Raw genomic sequence first — 19,238 nt, 5'->3', positions numbered from 1 at the left:
ACACCCATAAAGATATTCACTCACCCAAACAACTGTTATAACATGCAGTCTTAACCTCATATACCTACTGAATCAACTATTCACACATCTTTGGGCAGTCACACCCCCCCCAACGAACCACACACACATTCACTCTCCCATACAAATACTCAGTTAACTAATCAATAACTAATATAGACCTTCACGTAGCTAGTAACCAACTGGTGCAGCAGTTTACACAACAACTGACAAAGTGATACAGATATTCACACAGTTTAATCACTATCCAATATATTTAGTGAGACACTATAAATTAGCCAAGTAAACAGTCAATCAGGGGCGTAACACAGGCCCCCGCAGCCCCCGCGGTGCGGGGGGGCCCCCAAGCTCCAGGGGGCCCCCTCAGCAGAGTACTCCAGAGGGACGCAGGCAGCTTGTGCAGTATTATTACAACTCTTCATATTTGACACAATGTAAAAAGAAAATATTCAACCTTGAAAAGCAGCCTTACTAAAGGAAAAATAACCTCTGCGATGAGGCCCCTTCGAAATCACAGCAGTTTGTTGCTGACAGCAGTCTGCAGAACCAGGAGGGCGGTTTGTCCAGGGCATGACCTCTGACTGGGAGGCACGATAGACCACGTGACGTGCATGAAAAGTTAACCCCTCTCAGCATTGTCTCTGCATGCCTGCTGGGAGCCTCTCCTGACTAGAGGAAAAGAGCAGGCAATTCCAAAGAGGGACAGAAAGTCTCTCTCTTTGCCTGTAGCCTGTCTGAATCTTCCGACACACAGAAAATGGAACAGAATCTTTCCCCAGACATGACACCCTCTTTAAAACTGTGGTGTGGGTAAGTTTTGCATTTCTTTCACTTATGCACTCTAGCAGAAAGGGAACCACTGGACAACGTTCATGATATATTGTAATGAGCAATAAATGCAACAAAAGAAATGTTTGAAATGCATAGTTAGTCCTGCAGGTGCGATGACAGAAATCCTTGCATGTTACAGTTTGGAGCGCTAATGTACATTTTAACAACAACAATCGACTACACTGTCAGCATGATAACTGCAATTGGTGTTTTTATGTATTCCCAGAACATCAGGTATTACTTTCACACTTCAGGATTGTTGCGTGCACACTTATAAATGGTGCAAGTGGGCCCTATTATGTGTAACACAATCAACCACTCAAACTTTTAATCCAATCGCACTTTGAATTTCTGTTTTACCACAAAAATCCTGCCTGTAAACATCAGTTCATGTAAGGTACTGTTACGTGAAATCAAGGACAGCTCTAAAGCCTGCTACATGACCTAATGCCCCTTGGTAGATTTGCACACCTGTCCCTGCTAGCAGTATGTAGATATTTTGTGAGGGTTACTTGAAATGATGATTGCTTCGTAAAATCGTAAATCCGATATTTGTAAAGCGCAAACTACCCACCCTATGGGTCTCAAGGCACTGGGGGCCGTCGTGGAAATTAAGTGAACTTTTGCCCAGAGTCACATGGTGCTGAGCTCAGCTGCCGCCGGAGCCGGGGATAGAACCGTGAGCCCTGTGCTCCGAAGTCAGCTGCCCAGGCCGCTGCGCCACACCCCTCCCTCTCCTCTTCCTGTCCCTCTATTTTGTACATGCTAGTGAGGTTTGCACAGTTGTCATCTACGGTATTTGTTTTGTAAAGGTGAGTTTCAGCACCTGAAAACACGGCGATAGTGCGCTCTACAAATGTGCATGATATATAATTTACTTCCAGTGACCTACCTGTTTTAAGAGCTGCTGCCCATGCTGCTCATGTTTTGTGCAAAGTTTTGCACTCATCTCCTACCATTCTCTACCTATATTGTGAGGGAGCGTTCTCCTGCTACTTGATATAACTATGTGAAGGACACCTGCACAACTCCTTTCTGTGATGCACCATGTTGTGGGAGAGATGCCTGCCCATCTCATTCCCATGGATCAGCTGCTTTTCCTAAGAGTTATTTTTAGGGTCCAGCCTGCGAGAGCACGCGCCTCGCTTACGAGACACTCTTGTATAGAGAAAAGGGCTTGGAGCCCACCAGTTTCTTATCATTTGTCGGCTTGCGTGGCACTCTTCTTTACAGCCCAGTAATTTGTCACTGCATGCCTAACATAATTTCCGTTAATCTCTGTGGAGCAGGGACCAAGCACTGATTGATTCAACTTAATCAGTGTCTGTCCGCTGTTCCTGACGTGATTGAGGTACTATTTTGTTCTTTTTAACTTTTAGTACCCTGCAAACAGACGGCGTATGACTGGCAAAAACATACCCAGCAGGACAAATAAAATTGCAAAAGTTCAATTTCTATAGTTAACTTTATTTTATTTTGCCAAGTCTTCTTTTCTCACTTTGCACTCATGTTTTATATTATTTTTGATCATGGGCGCTATTCTAAAAAAATTAGGATTATGTTATTGCAAAAAGACATCCTTTCTTACGTGAAATTTCTGAAATGATGCTTTAACACATGATCATGCAATACACCCAAAGCCACCACTCTCAAATCCACCCCACTCAATTTAATCCACACCAGACCAATCCAATCCAACCCACTCTAATCCAAATCACTCTCCCCAATCCAAACCCCTCACCCCAATCAAATCCACTCCAAACCTCCACACTCCAATCCTCCCAACTCGTCCCACTCTAGTCTGCCCCACTCCAATCCATAACAATCTGTCCCACTCCAAAACAATCTGCCCCACCTCAATTCAAAGCAATCTGCACCTCTCCAATTTGCTCACCCCAAACTGCCCCATTCCAATCCAAAGCAGTCTCCTTCATTTCAATCTGCCCCACTCCAATCCAAAACAATCTGCCCCACTCCAATCCAAAACAATCTGCCCTACTCCAAAACAATCTTCCCCACTCCAATCCATCCCACACCACTCCCAAACAATCTACCCTATTCCAATCTGCCCCACTCCAATCTAAAGCAATCTGCCCCAATACAAAACAGTTTGCCCCACCAGTCTGCCTGACTCCAATCCAAAACAATGTGCCCCACTCCAATCCAAAACAATGTGCCCCACTCCAATCCAAAATAATGTGCCCCACTTCCATCCAAACAATCTGCCCCACTTCAGTACAAACAATCTGCCCAACTCCAATCCAAAACTATCTGCTCCACTTCAATGCAAACAATCTGCCCCACTTCAATCCAAACAATCTGCCTACTCCAATCTTCCCCACTCCAGTCTACCCCACTCCAATTCAAAACAGACAGCCCCACTTTAATCCACCCACCTCCAATATAAAACAATTTGCCCACTACAGTCCACCCACTATTATCTGCCCTACTATAATTTGCCCCACTCCAATCTAACTCACCCCAATCCACCTACTCAAACCCAATTCACCACACTCCAGTCCACCACAATCCACACCAATCCAATCTACCCCAATCCAATCCACCCCAATCCAATCCACTTTATCCCCATCCACTCCAATCCAGCCCACTTCAATCCACTCCAATCCAAAACAATCTGCCCCACTCCAATCCATCCCACTCCAACCTTCCCCAATCCAGTTAAAAACAATTTACTCTACTCCAATCTGCCCCACTCCAATCTAAAACAATCTGCCCCACTGCAATCTGCCCCAATCCCAAACAGATTACCCCGCCTGTTTGCCCCACTCCAATCCAAAATAATCTGCCCCACTCCAATCCCAAACAATTTGCCCCACTGTAATCTGCCTTACTCCAGTCTACCCCACTCCAGTCTGCCCCACTCCAATCCAAAAGAGACAGCCCCACTCTTATCCACCCCACTCCAATCTGTCCCACTCCAGATCCCTCCACTCCAATCCCACCACCCCAATCCAATCAAATCCACATCACTCAATCCACCCACACTCCACTGTACCACAATCCAGTCCACCCCACATCAATCCAATCCAGCCCAAGCCAATCTACCCAACTCCAATCCACCTCATCCCAATCCAGCCAACCCCAATCCAATCTAGTCCACTCTAATCCAAAACAATCTGCCCCACTCCAATGTGACCCACACCAATGTGCCCCACTCCAATCCAAAACAATCTGCTCACTCAAATCCAAAACAATCTGCCCCACTCCAATCCAAAACAATCTGCACCACTCCAATCTGCCCCACTCCAATTCAACAGAATCTGCCCCACTCCAATCCAACACAATCAGCCCCACTCCAATGCAAAACAATCTGCCCCACCCCAATCAACCCCATTCCAATCCAAACAATCTGCCCCACTCCAATCAGCCCCACTCCAATGTGCCCTACTCCAATCCAAAACAATCTACCCCACTCCAAATTCAAAACATTCCACCCCACTCCAATCCAACCACTATACCCTAATCCAATCCACCCGGGTCCAATCCAGTCCATCCCACCCAAATTCAATTTACCCCACTCCAATCTAATCCACCCCACTCCAATCCCCCCACCCCAATTCAATCCACCCCAATCCAATCCACCCCAATCTGTTCACCCCACCTAATTCAATCCACCTTCTGTAATCCAATCTAATCCACTCTAATCTACCCCATGCCAATCCAGTTCACCCACTCCAATCCACCCCACTCCACTTAATCCAACCCACTCTATCCCAATCCAATCCACCCCAATCTACTCCAGTACAGTCCACCCCACTACCTCAGTCCACTCTACCCTATTCCACCATACTACACTCCATTCTGCACCACTCTACGGTAGTGCACTCTGCCACTGCACTCTACGGCACTCTCTACCACTGAACCAGTAAACTCTACTCCCCTCTACTCAACTCAGGGGCGTAACACAGGCCCCCGCAGCCCCGCGGTGCGGGGGGGCATCGCGCTCCAGGGGCCCCCTCATTACATTATAAATTAAAAGGTGCTCAGTGCGCATGGCACGCCTGGCCTCTTAATAACTTAAATGGTGCACACGGCACGCACACCTGGGCCCCGGCCCCCGGGCCTCTGAGGCTAAATCCACAGTTATTCATCTATAACGATACATACTCACCGCCTCAATGCACTAGTCTCTGAAGTTGCTCATCGAACACCATGTCTATCATGTTCGAAAAGCCTTCAATGACTTGTACTTGAGGCTGATTTTCCTCTCAATGGTACTACTAATAAACACACGTTATGTTTGTTTCATTAAGGCACCCAATTAAAAATACTAAATATCCGTTTACCCTATAAGTGGGAAGTTAACCCTAGACCAATAACAAAATAGTCATAGTACAATACATATATTACTCCTTTTGGACAATAAGTATTTTAACTATTTCAAAGTAGTTGTTATTTCGCGCAGATTACCTGTGGACCTCATCTACTATTTTTCTAGTAATATCAAATAACATCACAATGGTTGTTACTATGAGGCCCCGTCAATCATCAAATTAACTATCAAAATAAACTGGGAAACAGACATAATTTTGATCTTAACATAAGTATTTGTAAAGTGCACATTCAGCCATAGGTCTCTTGGCACTGAATAACAGATGTTTATTGTTACCCAAATCAATGATACTCATTTTATTGACCTCAGATGGATGAAAAGCTGAGTGGACCTGCCGAGATTTGAACCTATGACCATGAGGTTCAACACAGGCCCCTGCAGTGGCTGCATTAGTCCACTGAGCCACCAGACCCGGCTTCTTTCACGTGTGGTGATGCATCATAATACGGTAATCTGTGTCAGCATATGGCTGTCCTGTTCTCCAAAAATTACCTAATTGAGCATATAGATTGGGAAATTACTTCACTTCTCAATTTCCTTAGCAATTCTTAGCACACTGAGCGCATCATAATATGATCACATGTATGACTATGGGCCAAGTTGACAAAACTGACCGGGAAGATGGTGGGTGGGTGTGTGCGCGGGCCCGGCCGGGCCTCTGAGCCTCGTCATTAATTAAATGGTGCGCTGGCCCGGCCGGGCCTCTGAGGCTAAATGGTGGGTGGATGAACGCGGTGCTCAGTTGTCTCCGCGGTCTTCAGGGTGGGGCAGGGGCAGGTGACCAATGCCCTGATTGAATTTTTCATGCTTGCGTATTGCAGAGCGCGTGCAATTAAAAGTGCACGTGAGCCGAGGTGTGGCATCCGATCCCAGGACCCAGCCACGCTACGCTAGCCCAGAGACTGAGAAGGACCGTGGATGTCCGTCACCGCTCATAGTTTAAATTATTACTAGCCCTGGGCGGGGGCCATGTCTGGCTAGCCTTGCCTTGCAGTGCCTTCTCTGCTGCCTGTCCGGCCCGCTTGGGCCTACTGTAGCTCTGAAGCTGCAGGCCAGGCCCAGCCCTCAGGTCAGGCGAGTCTGCGTCCGAGCCTAGGCGGGATTGGTCCGTGGGTGGTGGCGAGGACGGAGGCTCAGTGGGTGGTGGGGTGGTAATCTGATGAGATAATTTGGAATCAGGGAGGGCATCATGGTGGATATGTGTCGGCACTCACAAAGTCACTCCATTATTTTTGCAAGTGTTCTATTTTTGTATTTTCAACAATACTTGGTGGACAGTGAGCCATAGTTAGTTTTAAATTATTACGCACATTTTGCAATCAGAGACGCGCCATATCCACCGACCGCGTCGCCTTTCTCTGTTCCCAGGAAGGAGAACAGGGATCTCAAGTGTTCAAGACTTCACGACTGAAAACGAGGCCCGAGGCAGACACACGGATGCTTTTCACGTATGTTCAGTTCTGGCGTTCAGAATCCAAGTAGCCAGCAGCGATGTTGAATACATGAGGAACAGTGAGGCTCCAATGTTGCGGAAATTGTCCACAATGATCTACATTCATTTACATACCAGTGGAAACTAACAAGATGCTGTCCCTTTTTTTCCACCTTTTCCCAAAAACTCTTCTAGTTCTTTACCTTAGGTAAGGAATTAAGAGCCATGTACGTCCAACTGAAGCCCCTTGAAGATATGCACTGACCCCACCTCACCTTGGTGGGGGTTAAATATAGTACTGGAGCACTTGAAGATCCTGTACTACTGAGCACTTGCTTCGCTCTGCACCAGGGACATTTACGTCAACATAAAGCCCCGTCATTTGATGGCCCCAGGGCAAATATCGTATCAGAGCAGTAGCAGAACCTTGTGCTGGGTGCTTAACTCGCCCTGCTCCTAGGGCATTTACATCATCTTGTAGCCTGCAGGCCCTCTGGGATGAATACAGGATCGGAGCACGTAAGCAACACCCACCTTACACACCTGGGGACAGCATCGGGGCACTTACAGCACCTCACACTCGTGGCACTTTATGCATTCTGCAGCTCCTTTGTCTCATGGCACTTGGGGCAGCCATAATACCGGGTCACTTATTACAGGCGGCACATCTCGCTCCCCTGGAGGACTCCTGCTCTGGTGCCGAGGGTCACGGGTGTTTACGGTGTCAGCATTTACTGGAATCTAATCCTGGTACATGTGCGGGCGGATGCACTGACACAACGTTTACAATGTCACTTACTGCAGTAGGCACTTCGATGAAACGCAGTGAGGGCAATTATGATGTCTGGGCGCTTTGGTGCCACCAAAGGGTGGAGAGGATAAAGTAGTAGCCGTCGCGGGGTGCATATGCAGCAATTAAGGCAGACTACACTACAAGGACCACAGGGGCTTACAGTTCCACAATTTACCACAAAGGCAAACTGCATTATCAGCGATTTTGCAGCAAAAGTCTCCTGCGTCAGTCACTTTCAGGAGCTGCACTTCCTCTGTGTCTTGCACAGTGAGGGGTGTGTGCCCTAAAATTACCAAGCAGTGCCCCAAAATCCCAGAGAATGCCTGCCTCCAGCACTCACAGCAAACTCTCCTGTTTCGTTAAGTGTCAGGGTTCTTGCAAGAGGAGCGCTCACACCAACCTGCAGCATGAGTACTTGACTGTGCTTGCAAGATGGGCACAAGGGCGCTGCTCCAGCCAGGCACTTACACTACTTGTAGCACAAGATGCCCTACCAGTCAGTACTTCGCAGCACACTTCATCTGGAAGCTTGGGGCAACCTGCACTTGCAGCGGTGCCCCCTGTGTTTTCTTTCTCTTTGCTTTTTCCAATTGCCCATAGTGTGGACTCACATCTGTCTTGTTTTCAAAACTTTGTCTGATCTCTACTTTGTGACACGTTTGCCTCACTCCGGTTAAAACAAATATTGGGAGACTAATGTATCTGTGAATCGTGGGGTGTGGAGCAGTGTGTTGTTGTTTTTTTTATTGGGAGGGGGGGCAATATTAGCTGTATGAAACCCACTAAATTGTGAAATGAAGAGGAGAAAAAAACCACAAACTCGGTCCAGGAGATCACTGACCCTGTCAATTTAACCAACAGCCCTCAACATCCCAGCCCCTCCTTTTAACTAAGAGTCTAATGGCTATTGTACCATATTTTGCTTTTTTATTATTATTATGATTGTATTTGTCCAGGACACCCCACAAAATACACCCCTTGGGGGGGGGGAGTTTAAGTCCCCCACCGCGATATCAATCGCAATACACAACTGATAATGTGATTTTAATCACTAATTAACCCTTAACACTCCTCAAAGCAGCTTTTGTTCGGTTTTAGAGATGTCCCTCCACCCCTCCCCTCCAACCCCTCTCTCCTGGTGAAAGAAAACAAACAGCAGTGGGCTCTGGTGCAAAGGCTCAGTCAGGGCCGGCTCAAGGGCGGTGCAACCGGTGCCACCACACCGGGTGCTGACTCACACTGCGGCGCCTGTTTGGTGTTTGCTAGTGCATTCCTGGCCTCTAGCAATGTTCAGGCAGCAGCTAAAATGTAAAGAAAACTCCAGTGATTAATGTTCTTCCAGGCGAGATCGGAGTTTTGTCTAATAGAAGTTTTGACTCGAGTAGGTTTTGATACCTGGTTAGCACAGAGGGTTAATATGCCTGCTGCACAGAACATGTACCATGCAGATCACAAAGTGAATGTAATGTAAACAGGTCAGTGGGTTACGGCTTCTGTCAGAGACTTTCTTTTGTTAGTTGCAGTTTACAGTGAGCTATTAACAGTCATCAGAGAATTGCTGGCAGACTTCAAGGTATAGATTAGAGCGTATGGGTTTTTTCCCCAGACTTTCATTATTTTAATGTTGTGAAAAGGGTTCACTTGGGTACAAATCAGTTATTGTTATTAAAGAGAGCCCCAATCCATTGTGTTACATTTTGAATTCAGAGTTTGTGCTTCTCCAGACCAAGTACTCTTCAACTATACTGCCTACCTGTATGGATGACATGTGAATCCACCCCTTCTTGTCCTTTGTCTTATATAACATGTCCTATACACTGTTTTACAGACCTATGATTGATAGTCTCTGTGTAACGTGTGTGTTATGTTCAGTTCTCTGACACCCTTCACTTTTATGAGTGATGCAATAAAATGTATTAAATGCATCTGAGAGAGAGTGGTTATGGAGACTGTTAAAGGGTGGTAGGGAGGGAATCCGTGGAGGAGGTAGTCATTGGAGGGGGGACACCAAAAAACATTGTCGCACTGGGCGCCAGCAGTGCTAAAACCGTCCCTGGGCTCAGTGGTGCTCAGCCCCGGCTTGCTTCTTTTTTTAACCATAGCTGTTACTTTAATGCTTTTATTTGGTTTCTGTTTTTTATGCGACTTTGTCGGTTCCTATATTTGTTTCCTTTCGTCTCTAATGTAAATTCTGCTTTCATTGGTTTGTGTAGTCTCTACTTTGTGTTTGTTTAGGTGACTGCTTATTTTTGTCGGTGGGGCAAAGTGGTAGGTGGTGGGCCAGGCCGCTAGGGGGGCCCCCTCATTGTGCTTTGCAGGGGGGCCCCCTCAAGTTTCGTTACGCCACTGGGGACATGTAAATTTTGTGGTATCTGACCATAGGTGTGGATTATATTGAGCGCAGTCGGTGTTAGGCGTGCGCAGTACCATCAATGTGGATTTGGAGTAGATGTGGGAGGCCTGTCGCGGGGATTGATCAGAGGTTCTGGCCCCTGGCCCGGTCTCGGCACGGACGAGCACAGACGAGCTTGCCTTATGCGCGCCTTCGGCGCGCATTCGTCGCGCCCGCTGCGCTCGTCCGCTGTGCTTCCGGAACATGCACATATTTGTAGGGAGGGAGCAATGCGAGAGATGTTGCTTCAAGGTGGGCGTGTCCCAGTCAGGGAGAGGGGAATGAAGTTGGCGGGAAAACGGCGATTTTGCCCTTACCAGTGCTCGTTTTTCAGCAGGAAAGGGTGCCTGCACACTGCAGTGATGTGACAGGGAAGATGAGTGATTTTAACAGCAAAGTGAAATTTTACAGTTTCAAAACAAAGTTATGCTCAGTTTTCCTTGCTACTCCCGGCTGTGTCTCAGGAGGATTCAAAAGTTATCTAAAGCGCTAGTAGTCAGCGCGTCTTTTATAACTTTGAGGAGGGGGGGCGTGGCCTAAAACATGGGCGTGTCTCAGTCAGGGAGAGGGGAATCAAGTTGGCGGGAAAACGGCGATTTTGCCCTTACCAGTGCTCGTTTTTCAGCAGGAAAGGGTGCCTGCACACTGCAGTGATGTGACAGGGAAGATGAGTGATTTTAAAAGCAAAGTGAAATTTTACAGTTTTAAAACAAAGTTATGCTCAGTTTTCCTTGCTACTCCCGGCTTTGCCTCAGGAGGATTCAAAAGTTATCTGTTGGCAGAGTATGTACCACTGTCCAAGTAGGGACCCTTGCTTCTAGTCAGGGAAAGGGGGATACACTGTTAAGATAACCCCTGCTCACCCTCTAGGTAGCATGGCCTGAGCAGTCTAGGCTATCAAAGGCAATGTGTAAAGTATTTGTACCAACACTCACAGTAACACAGTGAAAACACTACAGATTTACTCCACACCAGATTTAGAAAAATAAGGTATCTTTACTAAAAACTTCACAAGACCAAATACTACAGAAAAACCAACATACAATTAAAAAGGTTACTTTAAGATAGTTCAAGAGTTTGCAGAAAGTAATCCAGGATGTCAAAATCAGTGTCCTGCACAATGCGACTCTCAATGCACAAAATGCGACACTCTCGTGCCCAACAGTACCTGTAGTTGCGATAAGGTTCCCAAAAGCTATAACAAGGAAGATGGCAAAGGCGATGCAATACTCCTGAGACCTTGGGGAGGCTTTGCAGCAGCCCTGCTTCACGCAGCAGAGGTGGATGCGCCGGCTCCGATCTGTAGGGGGAGGATGCGATGACTTTGGCTTTCGTTGCGTAGGTTTCTTGGGGGGAAGCTTCACGCACAGGTATGATGCGACGATCTTCGATGCGGCACGCTGCGTGGCGCAGCGTGGACTTCTGACGCCGCTAACCCTCGATGCGTCACGGGACGGGACACTGCGTCGACACACGCAGCGACTGGATACTTTCACGCACCGGCAGCGGTGCGGCTCTCAACTGGTTCTGCGACGACCCTCGCAGTGTCAGGAATCTTCACGCATCGGAACGATGCTCAACGCACTCGGCGATGCGGGGACTCCGGGTGCTGCGATGACGCCGCGATGAAATTTTCCTCGCACTCTTGTTCTTGCGACACGCAATCGGATGATGCGTTGGGTACCAGTTACTCTTTTTCACGCTTCTGCTTCCCAGCTCCCAAACACAGCAAAACGACCTCCTGAGGCCCCAAGACTGGGCAAGCACTCCAAGGCAGGTCAGAACTCTCTCTGCAGAGTTCCAGGGGAGCTGGTGGTGAAGTCCTTTTGTTCCTGGGACTTCTTAACAGGGAGCCAGCTCTTCTCAGGCCCTTGGAGATCAGAATCAAAAGAAGGGGACACAGCAAAGTCCTTCCCCTTTCCTTGGCAGCAAAGCAAAACAGCAAGCAGGCAGTCTTCTCCTCTTCAGTTCTTTTCAGCTTTCTCCTTGGCAGAGGTTCCTCCTTAGTTCCAAAGTGATCTAAAGTTTAGGTGTCTGGGGTCCTCTTCTTATACCCCTCCAAGTCTTTGTCTCTCTGTTTCAGTGGGGGGATTCCCCTGCTCAAACCGGTTCCTGGGTGTGCTCTGCCCTGGAGTACCTGGTTGCTTTCAGAGTGAGGGGCAGGGTCGTTAGACGCTCAGCAGGAGGTGGAGCCTTCTTTGTGCTGGCAGAGGCAGAGTCCTCAGCCTGGCCAGCAGGGGGTGGAGCCAGCATTGTGCTGGCAGAGGCAGCCCTACACAAACCCAGGGGCTACTCCTCCCACCCATCTAAAGCAGATCTCCCTATTCACCCTGCTGCTGACTCATCCAGACTCCTGGAGCCACCTAGCCCATCACATGACACCAGTCAGCCAACCAGCACACAGGCACACAGGAAGGTTAAACAGGAGAATAGCTACTTTCTAAACAGTGCTATTCTCACACAGTGAATTTAAAAACCATCTTGCTAAAAAGATGTATAATTAAATTCTGAACACAGAGATACCAAACTTGGATTTTCTATCTTGCCTTTAGGGGAAGATAGGCATGTAAACAGCCTCCCCCATTCTGTCCTATGGGCAAGATAGCCTCTCAGCAGTGAAAAACGAAAATGGCTGTAATTCACTACCAGGGCATGCTACACACCTCAGTACATGCCCTACCTCTCAGATACACTGCACCCAGCCCAGGGGGGTACCTAGGGCCACCATAGGGATGCCTTACATGTACAGAAAGGGAAGGATAAGGCCTGGTCAGTGGTTGCACTGGCCAGGTCGACATGGCAGTCCTGGACTGCACATAGGCACTGCAAGCAGGCCTAAGACATCATTTTAGAGCTACTCCTGTGGGTGGCACAATCAGTGCTGCAGCCCACTAGTAGCATTTGAATCACCAGCCCTGGCACACGCAGTGCACTTTACTAGGGGCTAACAGGTGAAACAAATATACCAATCATGGATAACCAATCAATATAACAATTTACCTAGGGAGCACTTGCACCTTGACACTGATCAGCAGTGGCAAAGTGCCCAAAGCATCTAAACCAGCAAAAACGAAATCCAGCACAGCATCAAAAATACAGGAGGTAGAGGCAAAAAGTCAGGGGTAACCACGCCAAAGATGCCAGGTCTAACACACATGCACAATACTAGCTCTGAAAGGGAGTGACAATTACTCAGAAGCCCCACCATCAGTGACAACATGTTTGCCCTGAATCGGGTCAGAATAAACCTTTGCTGGTCATTCTGTAGCAAAGTCAAATAAGATGTCACCCCTCCTGGCGGGCCCTCATACTGCAAGCCAGAACAGATGGTTTTTGCTCTTTCCCCTGCCCATCTCTCTCCCATGGCTTTGTTCAGGGCAGAATATTTCAACTTGTCTTTGGCTATCGATCTACAGGAATCTGGTGTGCTAAAGAGATCCACTGGGCCACTCTCCTCGCATGTAGGTTTTATGTGTCTCATCCATGGGATCTCCATAGCATGATCTAGATTCATGATATCCCTAAGGATTACCTTATTCAACCCTGTTTCCTCTCATGACCAAATTGAGTGCCAAAGCAATATCGGAGCCATCTTTATCCTCTCAGATATGAACGGGGTTCGGATCTCAGTATGGGTAATGCAACTTGAACAGCTTGGTGGGAGAGCTCAAATACGCTTCAGGAATGAGTCTTCAGCCCTGTGGATGTTATGTATTTTGACCATTCCCTAGATAGCCGCACCATATGAGGCCTCTGCCACGCTCGAATATATAGTGAGGAGTTCCCTTATTGCCTTCAAGCCCAACTTCTTTGTAAATGAAAATATCCCATTAATGGATCTTTTCTCTTTCAGCACACCTATTTTTTATCATAAGGGACCAGGAATTTGTGCTGATAATGAGTATACCTAAATACCAGAGTGTGGGTGATTCATTCAATCTGTGTCGTTCCGCATCAATAGTGGGTTTTACTCTGGGTTTGGTCCCGTTGGCCAAAGAATAAGTCCAGAACCTATTTACTTTCAGATCCAGGGCCGTCATAAAGGCAGTGTAATCATCACTTACACCCTGTAAGCGCCTTCCAGTTGGAGCAATTAGTAGAGCATCATCTGCATTGAGAGGATTGGGAGGGGGGTGCGTACATTTAATTGCTGTGTCCCTGGCGGATACATTTAGGACTGGTTCTACCCGGTCTGCGCATAGGGACGACAGGAAGAGGGCTAAAACACACCCCTGTCTGACCCCTCTTTTGATGTTAAAGCTAGCCGAGCATTCAGCATCCCTTTCAAAATGCACATGCGATTTGGCAACCTTCCTGCCTCAGCCTCTAAATCCCCCATCATTTTCCACAGTTCTGAATGCGACAGGCAGTCAAAAGCTGCTGACAAATCCATGAAGGGTTGTTATAGCGACCCCGTCTTGGCCACTGTGTACTTCCCTATGATAATACTTGGATTACAACATGGGTGGGTTGTGCCTGCCCCTTTTTAAAAGCAAATTGAGTATCTTCCCATGTATTATTTGCGGCTCCCCAATCTGCCGCATAATATGTGCCCCACAACTTTCACTGCGGCATCCAACAACGATGGGCGGATTATTTTGTGGGAGTGATTCATTGCCTTTTTTAAAATAAAGAAAAGGGATAATAATCGAAGATTTCTATGATGTGGGGGGTGCTGTCACTACTCTGGCATTATAAACATTTGTGAACATCGGGCCCATAGATATTGCTGCTCCTGGTGTATAAGTTAGGTCCTTTGAGATGATGAGCTTGTGTATAAGTTAGGTCCTTTGAGATGATGAGCTTGTGTATAAGTTAGGTCCTTTGAGATGATGAGCTTGTGTATAAGTTAGGCCCTTTGAGAAGATGAGTTTTTGCGCCTAAACGTGTTTTGTAAAATCAGCTTCATCTCTTTATTCCGCAGGCAGTAGATCACTGGGTTCACCATCGGAGTTATGACAGCATACAATGTGGAGATCAGTTTATTTATTTCAAAAGAATTGATCTTTTTTGGCCGAGCATATATGAAGAGGGTGGAAGTGTAAAATATGCTCACAACAGAGAGATGCGAGGCACATGTAGAGAACGCCTTCCGTCTGCCAGTAGTGGTGGGGATTTTGAGAATGGTCCAAATAATGCAGATATAAGACACGACTGTTACAAGTAGCGGGATCAGCAAAATGACGAGCGCGAGAATGAAATCCACCAGTTCGGCCAGAGACATGTCGGTGCAGGCCAGGTTCAGCACGGGGGAGATGTCGCAGAAGAAGTGATTGATGACGTTTGACCCACAGAACTCTAAGCGCGAAATAAAGACAACTTTGATGGCCGTGACGAGGAAGCCCGCCATCCAGGATCCCGCCGCCAGCTGCACGCAAAGCCTGTGGCTCATGATGGTTGGGTAGCGCAAAGGGTGGCAGATGGCAACGTAGCGGTCGAACGCCATGGCAGCTAAGATCACACACTCGGTGCACATTAGGGAAATGAAAAAAAAGAGCTGGGTCATGCAGCTCTCAAAGGAGATGTGTTTATTCTCAGTGGCCAGGTTGGCGAGTAGATTGGGGACTGTGACCGAGATGTAGCACAACTCCAGGAAAGCAAGGTTACTCAAGAACAAATACATGGGTTTGTGGAGGGTTCTGTTTGCTCTGATCAGGGCGATGATGAGGATGTTTTCCATTACTGTCAGGATGTAGGCTATAAAAAACAGAAATAAAAAGACTCCTTTCATTTGCTTTTGAGCTGGGAATCCACGGAGCATAAAATCCTTGCCTGTGCTCACGTTTCCTTTCTCCATGGCTTTTCAGAATCTGCGAGAAGAGAGAACAGGGCAGACTAAAAGGCATCTAATAAAGAGTCACATTTCTGTGAAGATGTTCAAAATTACAGGAAAGTGGAGAAAATGTAAAGAAGGAATCGACAAATCTGTGAACTCATGTTTACTTTTATCGCTAACTTGTTTTTCTTAATCATTTGTAACTTTTTTTATTGAGACCCATCAAAATTTCCAAATTCATCCATATACTACAGTATAATTTCTTGACTATACACCATTAATCAATAAATGCAGCATGCATATTCAGGAATATACAATAAAATACAGAGCAGAATAACAGCGAGAGTAACATGCTTTAAGAATCATTAGAAACCATACAATACAGATTTTACGATAAAGGACTAATAAAGTGCATATAATGCAAACTAAAAAGAGATGTGCAAATGTGTCAAATATCAATCCAAGTATAAATACGTTGTATATATAATCATCATACTAACAGTTCCCTCAAATAGACAGTGTACTTCGCTCTAAAATACTGAAAAAGTCGATCATATAAAATACACATTTGACATTACCTGAAAAAGATGGTGTGTCTTATGACATCATGAAGAGTACCCTGATTGAGGGGTTTGGACTCACCACTGAAGAGTATAGAATAAGGTCAGGGAGACCCGAAAAACCCAGAGTCAGTCCTGGGTGGAATACATTGACTTTTCTGAAAAAACACTAGATGGTTGGTTAATATGTAATAATGTGAAAGCCTATGAAGGGCTTTACAAGTTAATCATGATAGATCATATTTTGAGTAATTGTTGCAATGGGAAGTTACATCAGCATCTGGTAGACCTAGGCCCACTTTCTCCTCTAGAGTTGGGGAATTAAGGCAGACTGATGGGTCAAAACAAGAATGACCAGACATAACACTGGAGGGGGAGACCAAAAGAAAGAGGCCAAAAAACCCTCCACCAAGAGAAAGACAATGATCAAAAATGCTCAGAAGGGTGGGCCCAGAAACTCATCATAGCCGAAGAGAGAGTATGAGGGTAAGAACTGGGATCCCAAATAGGCTTGGAGTCGAGACTGTAGACCACTTGGGCACTGAACTGGAGACCCTGGCAGTAAAAACAAAACAAATGCCTCTAGTCCACCTGCAGCAAATGCAGTAGCCAATCTTCAGATGGGATCTCAGGTGAGCCCTGACCATGTTAGAGTAATCACAGAGACAACTCTTGACAGGGATGTTGACTTAGGGTACCTCAGCTGTCTGGCCCACTAATATGCCAAAATATAGGCAGCATCCTTTTATTAATGGGGTAGGGTGGAAGCACTAACAGACATTGGTGTCAGCATCACCATAGTGACTGAGCAACTAGGGTCCTCAGAACAGTATCTGTCTAGAAGGACCTATCTAGTCACCAGTGCTGACAATGTGGCAAAAACCCATCCCATGGCGATGGTGTCTTTTGATGGGGTAGGGGTTGCTGGGAAAAAGAAGTAGAAGTCTATTCATCAAAGCTAGTTGAGTGTTTGCTTGGCAATGATTTGGAGTCCTCAGCCTGGGTTGAGGCAGAGCTGAAAATCTATGCAGAAATGCTTGGAATCCCACATTGGGTGTGTGTATAACCAAGGCACAGAGCAGAGCCCAGAGTGAAAAAGAGTTGCCTGAGTCTGGGGAAAATGGCCAGTTCTCCAAGAGAATCGCAAATCAGACACTCAAATCTTCTCCTCAAGGGGGGGAAAGAGGCAGCCCCAGAAGGAACTGAGCCTCGAAAGGTAGATCCTTACCAAACTGAGCTTTTGGGCCTAGGGGGGCCCTCAGAGGAAGAGCTGTGCCAGGAGCAGAGGACCTGCCTCACTCTTGAAAGCCTGCATCAGCAAGCTGCTGCACAGGGAGGCAGTGATATCAGTGGTTTCCACAGGACATATTGGGAGGAGGGAATCCTTTACACTGAGGCCAAAGACCCCAAACCTGGTGCCACTAGGAGAGTGGTAGTGTCTCAGGCGTTTTTAGAATTCCTCCTCACTTTGGCCCATGACACCCCCCTAGCAGGACACCTTGGCCAGACCAAAACTCGGAGCATGCTTGTCAGCCACTTCTACTGGCCCGGGATGCACCAGAAGGGGGAAGGAGTTTTGTAACTCCTCCCCCACATGTCAAGCGAGTGGCAATACAGGTGGGCACCCAAAGGCCTGCTTAATTCCACTTCTAGTTTTTGGGGCACCCTTCAAAAGGGTGGGGATTGACATTGTTGGTCCGCTTGATCTTCCTACAGCCGCAGGGAGCAGATATATTCTGGTGGTAGTGGAGCATGCTACCAGGTATCCTGAAGCTATTCCCCTTAGGACTACTACTGCCCCTGTAGTGGGTAAGGCCATCATTGATATCTTTACCAGAGTGGGCTTTCCTAAATAGGTGATATCAAATAGAGGTACAGCCGTCATGTCTGGTTACCTAAAACACATGTGGAAGGAGTGTGGAATTACCAACAGGATCACTACCCCCTACCATCCGCAGTGTAACAGCCTTGTTCAAAGATTCAATAAGGCCATGAAAGGTATGATTTGAGGACTCCCTGAAAAAACGCAAAAGGAGATTCGATGTCTCTCTGCCATGCCTGCTTTTTGCCTATAGGGAAGTGCCACAAAAGGGAGTGGGGTTCTCCCGATTTAAACTTTTGTTTGGTCATCCTGTTAGGAGACCATTGTGCCTTGTAAAGGATGGATGGGAGAGACCTCTTGTTGAACCTAAACAGGATATGGTGGACTAGGTACATGGCCTTTGCTCCAGGAAGGCTGACTACATGGAGAAAGCACACCAAAACCTTGATGCCAGCCAATAGCTCCAGAAACAATAGTATGACCAAAAGGCTGCTATGGTGGAGTTCCAACCAAGTCAGAAGGTGTGGGTGTTAGAGCCTGTGGCCCCTAGGGCCTCCCAAGATAAGTGGAGTGGGCCCTAGAAAGAAAAGGAGCGATCACCTACCAAGCGGACCTTTGCTCTTGCAGGAAACCCAAGAGGGTATCCATGTGAACCGCCTTAAACCCTATTATGACAGGTGCAGATTAGACCATGCTCATGGTCACAGAGGAGGATCAGAAAGCAGAGAGTGAACCTCTCCTTGACCTCCTGTCCAACAACCCAAAAAATACGTCAGTAGAAAGAGTGGTCTTGTCAGACACCCTCACTACCCAACAGCAGGCTGATTGCAGGCAAGTCCTTATTCAGTATGCTCATCTCTTCTCTTTGACCCTTGGTCAGACTAGCTGATGTACCCATGATTTGGCCACCAGTGAAAGCCTACCTGTCAAAATGTATAGGCAGTCTGATCATGTAAAAGACAGCACCAAACGGAGGTAAGCAAGATGCTACATTTGGGAGTCATAGAGCCATCTGAGTGCCCCTATGCCATCCCAGTGGTATTAGTTCCCAAACCTCATACCCAGGGTGAAAAGAAAGAAATGAGGTTCTGTGTGGACTATAGGGCCCTCAATCATGTGACCATAACTTATGCCTACCCATTTTCAAGGGCAGATGAATTAATTGACAGGTTGGGAGCAGCCAAATATCTTAGTACCTTTGATCTCACATTTGGGTACTGGTAGATAGGTCTGACTCCAGCAGCAACAATGAGATCTGCA

At 47.0% G+C, this 19,238-nt stretch overlaps 1 protein-coding gene across 1 annotated transcript; it reads right to left on the bottom strand.

Annotated features, from left to right (window-relative positions):
• Nucleotides 1-14,669: 14,669 nt before the first annotated feature.
• Nucleotides 14,670-15,617, bottom strand: LOC146869608 (olfactory receptor 6B1-like). The gene has a single exon (XM_085640168.1). The coding sequence runs from the start codon at nt 15,615-15,617 to the stop codon at nt 14,670-14,672; it is 948 nt and encodes a 315-aa protein (XP_085496294.1).
• Between the last annotated feature and the right edge of the window lie 3,621 nt (nt 15,618-19,238).

Source organism: Triturus cristatus, chromosome 1_1 (assembly GCF_964204655.1).
Source record: "Triturus cristatus chromosome 1_1, aTriCri1.1, whole genome shotgun sequence".
NCBI classification, from domain to species: domain Eukaryota; kingdom Metazoa; phylum Chordata; class Amphibia; order Caudata; family Salamandridae; genus Triturus; species Triturus cristatus.
The sequence above is the reverse complement of the archived record's forward strand: the minus strand, read 5'-3'. Positions and strand labels throughout refer to the sequence as shown.